At 42.2% G+C, this 10,601-nt stretch overlaps 1 protein-coding gene across 1 annotated transcript in view; it reads right to left on the bottom strand.

Moving 5' to 3' along the window:
- clmpb (CXADR like membrane protein b) overlaps positions 1-10,349 on the bottom strand; it is a 59,807-nt gene extending 49,458 nt beyond the window's left edge. Inside the window, exon 1 of the mRNA XM_068316966.1 lies at positions 9,868-10,349. Within this exon, the coding sequence (XP_068173067.1) occupies positions 9,868-9,916 (49 nt within the window). The 5' untranslated portion in view covers positions 9,917-10,349. The remainder of the gene's footprint in view (positions 1-9,867) is intronic.
- Positions 10,350-10,601: the final 252 nt, after the last annotated feature.

The raw sequence follows: 10,601 nt of genomic DNA on the forward strand, positions 1-10,601 counted from the left end.
CCACTTCAGAGGTATCCGTGCTGCACACAGAACACAGCTAATCTCTCAATATTGATTTAGTCATGGCAAAAGGCAAGTATGTTCAAGTGGACAATGAATTCGACATACAAAGGCTGGAATCCAACGCTAAAAGAAACGCTCCCTTTGTTCTTTCGTATGCTTTTAGTCCATGGGGCGTAAACACACCTTTTCTGCCGGCTTACATAAGCCCCTTTGAATTTCATCTGATTAATTGTGGCATACTGTAGTGGAACTTCAAAAGGTGGGCATTGATTTCAAGCAAATCTGCCCGGACATCTCTTTCTGGTTCGGTACACCTTGCTGTGGCTAATGAGCGAAAGTCTTCAATCCCCGCTGAGTGAGACGTTCTTCTTCATGCCTTGTGTCAGGAAACACTGGCGATTCATTACCAGGATAGATGGAAAAGGAAAAAAAAAAAAGAGAGTATGATGGTTAAGCTTTAGCTATAAGACAGACAACTATGTCCCCTAATCCCCTCTGAGCAGCCGTAAGCCTTCCGTTATCACTCGTTAGAATTGTGCATCGCTTAAACACATTAATTTAGGCCTTAATGCTGGCCCTCTCGAAGGAAACTGCAGCTGTTCATAGCAACCAGTCACTAGGCAAAAGGGAAGAACATGCATACCGGTGTCTCGTGTAATTGGTTAAAAAGTTCCTAAAGAGTGTATAACTGCATTTTAAAGCAATACAGGTCAGCTCAAAGATGTTTTCAGTCAACTCTAATTCGACTTGTGGAAGAGTGTATGTGGTTCTAAAGCTACGCATGAACACACATCAACAACCGGTCAATCCCGTTTGGGATTGGAACTTTGTCCTAACCCGACTCCTGCCGTAAAACTGTAGCCACAGGCCGCTCAGCTCCACTCTGCAGTCCTTCCTCTTCAGAAGTGAGTATCAAGAAGTATTTACCCTAAAATCTATAGTGCAATCCAGGAAGTAATAGTAACAGTCCACCACTTTATCCTGTGTGCTTTTGTGTTATCACAATATACAAGCGGTTACTATGATCCATAGATTCTGCCCCCCCACCCTAAAAAAACCCCTACCTCATTTTATTTCAGTGTTTTTCTTTCATTTCCAGTTGCTGCATTTCAGTGCACATGGATAAATACACCACAAGGACCGGGCCACCGCTACAACAAAGCAGCTTCGTTATGCATTCAGAATGGAGGGCGGCTGAAATGCTTGGTGTTTGCTGAGGCAGCAGATGACTTGCCTTGCTCTCCCTAACCCTTGCTCAACCAAGGCAGGATAGACTTAATTGCCTCATTAGCAAAAGGGCCAATGAGAAGTCATCCTTTTCCACATTGCTCAATGTCAAGAGTGCAACAGAGAGGAAAGGTTAATACAGTAGACAGCATCCCCCGTCTCCTAAATGGCAAAATGTTTTCTTGCATAAGAGGTCATTGGTAAAGAAGTCTCATCTTACACCGCAGTGGCAGGATTATGCTTTTGATTTCTTCGCTGCACATTCCACTCTCTGGCCTTCGTTATTCTTAATTTTAGCACGTAACACAGCTCGCCGTTGCCTCGCAGTGTGGCTCTTAAAGCTGTCTTTTTTAAAGCTTGGACCCATCTAGAAAGCAGAGTCATCGTGCCAACTTTAATTATTTTAAGAGCTTGACTTTACAAACTCTGCTATTTCCATTTCCACAGCGCATTGGACTCCCGACAGCAAATCAAGCCAAGCTCTGAAACTCTCGACTGCCCCTCTTGAAGAAAAGCGCACAAAAATAAAAAAGGGATATCCAGAGCGGAGGCACTCTATGACGTCCAAAAGGCTTCATGTTTAATGACTTTGAAAGAGACATAAACTTGAATATCTTTGCTGAAGAGCTTTTCCGACCTCATCCGGCAACCACAATATGACATTTTCATTCTAAGGGTGGAAGCTTAGTCAACGGCGCCAAACCATGACCGTTATTTTGTGTCGTTCCCGTCACAAGAAATGGAGTGATCTGTAATTTAGGTCCAGCAAATGGCATTAAGTGTCAGACTAAACAAGCCTATGCTAAACAGAAATTGAGGTGATGACTAAAAAATAAAAAAATGCCATTATCTACACTGAATGAACTATGAGTTATGATTGGAAAGCTGTTGGCATCGGTCTGCTACTCTCTGCGGTGTGATTCGTTTCTGCAGGGAGCGAACGCAACCCTATGAACGCGGATAACCTAGAGATGTTGAGAGCACTCATGAAAGTGAATTCGTCTGGCAGCAACAAGCGCAAAAACACTCCAAGTCCATGCACAATTACAGCTGGCCTCCATGGAGGAAATGAGTACAATATATATTGCTGGAAGATGTGATGTAGTCTGTATATACTCCAGACCTTTAAAGCCAGGCAGAGGCTAGACAAAGAAACATAGAGCCGCACAACTGCATGGGCAGTATAGCGTAAAGGCTCAATTTCATCAACAAGTCGGGTCTAACGAGTCGGAAAAAACAAAGGTGGTGGTGCCATCTGTTCCGAGCCGCTTTGCTGGGAAAGGGGAAAAGAAGTAGGAGGAAGAGAGGGGAAAAAGCTGCTCAGTAATTGCTGCATAAACTGCATTTTGACCACAGCCCGAGCTCCCAAATGAGTGACGTTATCTCCCGCGGAAACAAACCTTTCGGCCCGATAAAAGGCTCCCGGCTCATGATGTTAAACACTCGGGGGAGCACTGCAGCGCAATCAGCAGCTTTACCTCCTTAATTTGTGGACAACCTGGTAATTCATGCTTAGTTTATACTGTCTTTGCTGTGCAGTGAAAAGATCAAGTGGCTGGCATTGAGGTAGTAATTAAACCATTCATCACACAACGTCGGGGAGGGACGAGCGATGGACTAGCAAACAGGATCAAACTGCAGTTTCTAGCAGGAACTTTTTTTTACACGACAGCTTTTTTTTTCTTCTCGCAGTCAGAATGGATCTAAATTGGAAAGATGCCAGACTTCATGCACTCAGAGCGGAGGCGATCGTGCAGATTGCGCTCCGGTCATGTGTAGGTAACCACTTTGTCTTCCCCCATTCTAATCAATGACCACTGAATCCTCTCCTTTCCAAACACCATCAGTCTTCAGGCCTTTCCAGGCTGCTTGGTGACGACCAAAAGCATCTGAAGATAAATGTTTAAAAGGGCAGAGGGGCCTCTGCTGATTAAAGTCACTTACGCTTTAGGGAAGGCTGGCAAGCAAAAGGGGAAATGAAGTGAGACAACGGAGCATGCTGGTTCAAAACACCTAATGGAGTGTCTTGCTTTCTGGGCTAATAAACTGTTTCGAATTGAAAGGAGCAGCAGGCGTCTAAATAGAGCGACGTGGAACATTTCCTCCCGTTCATTCAGTCAACTCTCAATTGGAAAAGAAGCGCAGGGGTAAAAAAAAATCGTCCAGCTTGCTTTAGTTGCTGGTTACTTTTCTTCATCAGCAATTATTTCTGGGTTTTGAGGTACAATTCAGTACTAGATAAAAGAAATATTTTCTGACCAAGAATACATCTATAAAATGAATGTATATTTTAGAACACATGTGAAATCCCTTTCTTTGATTAATGGGAACGACACGATGTGGGCAAAGTCCGGCTGTGAGCTGTATTCTCCTGCTAGCGCTCATCTCAGCAGCGTGGCGCTGTTTGAATGCCCAAGTTGATATTTGGACACGATAATCAATATTCACAGTGTGAGACCAGGCGCCGCACAGGTGGAAGTCTGACGCTGCACCTCGTGACGAATGGAGGTGCTAAAGGAACGGTAAGAAATGATCAGTTATCGGCAGACGCTGTACTGTGGTTTTTTTTTTTTTTAAACTGTTCAATCAGGATTCCCGTGGTTCAACTAAGAAAATGATTTCACATCATGTTGACTTGATGTGTGCTAATCGTGTTCGGGTTGGCCTTTGGACACATGAACATGCTTTCATGTGATGAGCGAATTTCTGTAACACCAACGCATGATTGCTTTTCTTTCTCATGCAAAGCTGCATGCAAACGAAAGACACCTTGGCGAGAAGGATTTAGTTTGACTAACTGTTTATTCACTTGTTTGGAGCGGCTGCACCAAAAACAGGGACATGACTAATAACAGACACAGAGAACATAGATCAAAAGCATGTTCCGCTCAGAGAGGACAAGCATGGCAGTTTTATTCTGCACTGCCGGTTTTCACAGTGGGCTGAAAGCACTTGAAAGCACCACAGAAGACCAACGCCCTGATAGACAAATCATTTTAAATGACATTTTTGTAAGATGTATGAATTTTGATCACCTCTACACTTGAAGCCGAGGAGCGTGCTCTCTGTGATGGATGGAATCATATTTCAAGCAATGTCAATAGCAGCGATGAATTAATACCAGGACAGACCTTTAGTGGGGTGAATCAATGGGAGACAATTCCATGCTCCACCTCACCGACGGAATCAATGTTTATCTCAGCATTTTGTTCCCTCTGCGATCTCCCTCCATGCTTCAATAAAACAATCTTAGACCATTAAAATATTTATGCTCACAAGCATCCAGTCAGTTCACATTTTCTGAGAGGAAAATAAAGGAAAAAAAAGATTATATATATAAATAAAACAGTTGTAAATGCACCTGCTCCACTGGTACTTCCGTCTTTAAATAAAAGAAATGACCATATTGCATTGACCCTTGTGCCCTCTGCGGCACAAAGGTCAATGCAAAATTTGAGTATTTCATCATCGATGCTTTATAGGGCAGCCGGCTTTACATTTGGAGTGGCTCATGTTAATTTATTTGCCTTTTTACATGTTTCTGTCATTTGCATCATTTAATAGCTAGTTTTACAACTTGTTTTCAAGACAGCAATTAAATTTCTCAGCCTGTTGTTGTTTGAGCAAATGCCAAACCCCCCAAAAACTTTAAACTGAAATGATAAATAACAAAATCTTCCATTTACGAAGGCGGAAATAAAAGGATGTCTGGAATTACAGTAATTTAGATTTAAAAAAAACAAAACAGTTCAATCATTACTTTATGATGAAAAATGCTGCTGGGGCTTTTTCTGCACATTTACTGGCACTAAATCTTAGAAACATCTTCTTAGCTGTGGACATAAAGAGGAGGTGTGTTCATTTCCTTATTTTTCACATGTTTGTCTAGTAATGTCACTTCTCACTTTCATTTGTAATATTTTCCAAGGTCTCGAATGAAGGCTCGCCCATGGGAAGAATGAAAATGAGTCTGACCGTTATATAAACTGCATCCATTATTGATTAAAAGGTCTGCTTTTCTGTTCATCATGAAAGAAGTTTTGTTTTATTCACACGTTGTTGCTCATCTTGTCTATTCTGTGCATATCTATTCAAAGGATGGTGGGTTAACCAGAAAGATGCATGTTTATGGACATGCTTTCACCCTTGTCCCACCTAAGGTTGTCTAAATGGACAAAAGACTCTGCAGTCCTTGACTGTTACAGAACTAAGTTCATCATGTTGAGAAATTTGTTTTCCCTTTTCTTGATTTGTTTCAAAATCAAATCAAATCAAAATATTAATCCCCGGCACAGATGTACTAAATTAAATAGTCATGCAGTGTCCAAAGGCAATTCAATTTATCAGCTATAACCCATGAAGCTCACAAATCAACAAATTTAATTGATGTCAAAGCTGAAAATGATGAGTTTCAGAAACATGATCGACCCTTTCTTATGATGTTTCTGTTCTGGACCATGAATGAGCCCAAAGAATTTGCAACTCTATATTTTTCCACTCATTTTTTTCCACACATGGAGTTGAGAGAGACTTATAAAGCCTGTCGTCCAGCTCCAGAAACAAACAAGCAGATTTTTTTGCCTGAAGTAAAAGACCAAAATCCTCACTTGTAAACATGAAGATTGTGTTTTGATCAATAAAATAAATTTACGGTACATGTGTCACAAAAACAGCAGGTATCTGTTGTAATATATATGTTAAACTGCAGTGTTTGTAATGCTTTGTGTACAGCACGCTTGAAGAATGATGTAGCGTAATGTCATGTGTGGGCTGTGCATGTGGCTCCAGTTAATGTGGACCTGAACGCCTCCCCCCTCGGAACATCTGTCAAAGATTACAAATAAAACGAAATAGACAGTTCCTGTTCGTACGTTCCAAAATAATCTGGAAGTCATTTTCCCAGTGAAGGATGAAAAAGAGGGGGGGGGGGTTATAGGTCAGAGCACTACACAAACCCAGCTCTGTCAAGGCATGTGTCTAGCGTTTTACAAGATGCATGTGCAAAAAGTCTTACACAGAATTACTTGTTATACACATATAAATATAATAGAATCAGAGCAGGAATTCATCTGTTGGGTCCACTGGTGTGACCTTTATTATTTCATCTTGGATGTCTTTAACTGCTTGTAAAAATGCAACCAGCATTGACCCTTCTTCAAATGGGAATAAAAGCACTTACACTACAAAGCTGGAACACCTTCACCTGCTAACACTCTCATGCAGACTGTTAGCATCCAGCTCGCTGCAACAGAGTAGAAAGAGTTTCCGACTAAAAGCATCACAATCAATGAAACATGAAGAATCCCTCAGGTACGACAAAGGACAACTTGTTACTCAAGGAAGCGCATTGTCATTCGAGGGCCGTACACGTTAAAGGGGGGGGGGGGTGCTTGGAAGGAAAATCAGTATTTGTGAATGATATAGGTCAATTGTTTCTAAGGACGGCGGGACACCTGGGCTCATCTGCAGGGCCTGGAGTCAACTTCAGCCGAGGGTTTTGCGTTCCAGACTGCCCCGCCTTTGCCTGGAACTTCAGATTTTCCAGTTCCTGCTTGAGTAATGAGATCCTCTCATGAAGATTTCATTACTCATCTCTGTTTTACATGAGAAATCACTGACAATACAGATGGAGGGGGATTCATTTCAGTGCAGACTGTTTTTCCCCCCCTTTTTATGTCTCCATCTTTATATTATATGTCTATTTGCACATGTTGCAATGTGCTGAAAGTCTTAACATCGCTTCACATTGCCCAAATGATGATCAGATTTTGAGCCACTCATAAGGTTTCCTGTTTTACAATGTGAAATGAAGGTTAACTTGTTGTGCCACATCCCACACCAAAGTGACAAATTCTCAAAATATCACGCATGTTCACACAAAGCAGATGCGCCAAATTCATCACATGCCCTCAAAAGCAAATACTGTCAAAGCTGAGAGCGAAGGGACGCCGCGCAATGACGGTAAAGACTAATGCACGTCAGGAGGAGATCAAAACCGAGCCTTAATGTATAGTAACTAGACGTCAAATACTGAAATGTCTCAGCTTTGTAGAAATGTCAGAAGTCTGCAGCTGGGTGTGTGTATGTGTGTGTGTGTGTGTGTGTGTGTGTGTGTGTGTGTGTGTGTGTGTGTGGGTGCGTGATTCAGGCGCAAAACACATCAGGATGTCACTTCATAACCTCTGGCTCAGGAGGCTCCTGTCATCTTCACATTTCTGAGATCTTCTGCCTCCACTGGCAGACAAGCTAAATATAGAACGAGGACAGAATTTCTGTTTGGATCCACTGCTCTCTTTATCTACATCTAACACTAGCACGATCCACACACTCTGCTATCTTCTCACTGTTATATACAAGCGTACATGCATGTAGAATAAGTACATGCATATATAAACACACACACACACACACACTGATATTACAACTCCTCCGTATCCTCATGTTGTCTTGCTAAATGACGCTCAAACACGACGCAGAGGTTTCAGATCCGGTATAAAAGCTGCTCATTCTTTCCAATTACTTTTCTGTCAAGCGGCTCACACTCTGTTATTACTTCTTGGACAGTCATTTTCAAATCCCCTCATTCGGGATAATTTAATCCTAACACGAGTAGAGATAGGCCATCCATCACGGGTCCCCTTCACCTGGTGGAATCCACCACCCTGTCGCCGTTGCTCCGTTTGACCTTGCCTCCCTAACTGACTTTGCGTTAGCAGAGCCACGTGAGGGAGCAAAGGAACTCTCCATGGCACTTAATTGTGCTTCTCATCTTTAATGTGTACAGTGTGGATATTACATCTCTAGCAGATATTAAATTAAGGATGTCTCAGGACTTGTAAGACCACAGCCAAATAAAAAGGAAACGAGCCCCTATTAATACACTATTGATTCTTTTATAATAAAACAGCCACTTCCCCGCTTTGCTTGAACTCCATGCTGATCTTGAATTAACACCTGCTATAACTTAAAAAAATGTCTTTCTGTAACGACACAGCGGAGGAAAAAAAAAAAAAAAAAGCTCCATGCAGGATCTCCTCGGTCAGCTCTTTTCGCTGACTGTCAGATATTTTATTCTAGGGTATATATCTCACACGAATTTACAGGATGTTCACCCTGTTCGTATTATTTTCGAGTGTGCAAATTCCATCAAATAATCACATACTGTGAAATGTATACCGCGGAAACAACAAGTTCTCTGTTTGAGGAGAAATGACATTTGCATAAATTAATATGCAACATTTTCACTTTGCTGTGATTGGCCATAACGACTAGTAGCGTTTTCACCCTCATCCTCATCAGTTGGGCACCGTTGTGATGATGTTCAGCTTGAAACGCGTTCAATTGACAAATGCTGATGACTGAAACTATAAAACCTGTCAATATGTGGCGTCCAGCGCCGAGTCAGCACCTTTAATGAATAGACCAGAATCGTGATCGTCAACCGATCTGCTCACACCGGGGTCTCGACAATTCCACCTGTATGCAGGTCCACATCTTCTGCTATTCATTTCATATTCTGCTCATCTTATTCAGGGGTCACATGGAACTGGAGGCCTTTCCCAGAATGCACCAGGGAAGGGCCAAGGTGTTCTCCTTCAGAGGTCGACAGTAACTGAATAATGGGAGCCAAGGATAACAATGTTCATTTACACGCTTCAGACCCACATGCCACATGGGCAACATGGAAATACCAGCTGTGTGTTTAAAATAACCGAATGAAACGTTAAACGTTGATGATCGAATCTTTCCAGTTGAATCATCACAGACTCCACAGCTCCGAGACGAGCCGCCTCCGTCCTTCATATGTGATTTGAACTTTCCAAAACTTTTCTACACCGAAACACAAACTGTAAATTCTCCAAGTTACGCCCCCACTGAGGAAATTTCCACTGCAGGTGACGGGGACAGCTGTGGGGGAGTGTCAAAGCTCTTACTGGAAGTCATCTTTTACACACTGTTAGCCAATTCCAGTCACATACACCAAACAATCCTTCTGTAACCCCCTAAACCTGGGATTGGCTACAAGACCTCAGTACATTTCTGTAACATAGCGGTCACTGGTGGGGTGAGGTGATGATGGTTTTATTTACAGCCAGAACAAGCAAATGTTGTTTCAAACGAATAGAAAAAAAAGCCCTCAACATATTATTATTACAGTTTTTATTTTTAAATGTGGAATACATCTCATCTTAGTTGTTGGATGTCTTTTTTTTTTTTACCCCATTGTAGCAGGCCTTTTCTTTAGGATGAGTGTTAATATATTCAGCTCCTTGAAATGTGTCAGATTTTAAGGGAGGGGTCAAGTAAACTTTTATCCCCTTTAATGTGAAGTCTTTTGCTTCCCCAAGTTCAGCTCCTTTAGTTTTGGACATTCAGGTTGACTTGAATAGAAAACAGCAGCATAGATGCGCACATGCATGACCGAGTATAACACACAAGATAAAATCTGACATCGTTCCAAATCAAGGTTTTGAAAGCATTCGCCTGGATTGTGAAAAGATTAAAACTGTGCGTTAAAATGTCTTTTGTTGAACGCGTCACCGGCAGCCTCCACATCAGCCAGGGGACAATAGGTCGGACAGACACGTTTTTAAAAAATTAATGCCTCATCCTTTAGAGCAATGGAATCTGACTTACCCAGAAACAAAGAGCGAAATGTTGCAGACATCACGGCTGGAAATCCCATATGCGTCGGAGCTGGAAACAATGCGCTCAGACCGCCTTCAGAATCATTCGGCTGACCTAAGTGTAGTCACAACGCAGCGGCACCATCAGCGGAACGAGGAGCGAAATCGCAGACAAATAAATCTTCATTGAGCATCTGAGTCCAAGGACGTTATATTTTTCACGCGGCCGACATATCTAAACCTCCCAAGAAGAAGAAGAAGAAGAAGAAACGTGAGTCTTCCTCTTCATCGTCTTTTTCATCGCGGGTTTTTTTTTTTTTTTTAATTTGAGCGTCAAATCAAAGTTCCCCCGGCTGTCTGTGCTCTGGCGCTGGGACTTGTTGTCTCAGGGTTCCTTCAGTCTCCACCTCAGCAGTCTCTCCTCCTTTCCTCCTCCGCTGCACAAAATGCTAGAGAGGAGGAGGAGGAGGAGGAGGAGGAAGCGGAGGAGGACGGATAGGTGGAGGATGAGGGGATGCTGAAGGATGGAGACCTCTAGAGTCTGAAGTTCTATTACACAGCATCCTGCAACAGACAGGATCCATTTGATATGAATGGAGTCAAAACTAACATCAGGTATTATCAGAAGTGTCTTAAAGCTATTTCATGGGTTTATAAGATCATAAAGAATCACATCTTAAACATCCATATCTATTTTTTGTTTTTTTATTTCTTTGGGGAAAAAACCATGGCCGGTGCTTTTTG

This window comes from Antennarius striatus, chromosome 6 (assembly GCF_040054535.1).
Source record: "Antennarius striatus isolate MH-2024 chromosome 6, ASM4005453v1, whole genome shotgun sequence".
In the NCBI taxonomy this organism is placed as follows: domain Eukaryota; kingdom Metazoa; phylum Chordata; class Actinopteri; order Lophiiformes; family Antennariidae; genus Antennarius; species Antennarius striatus.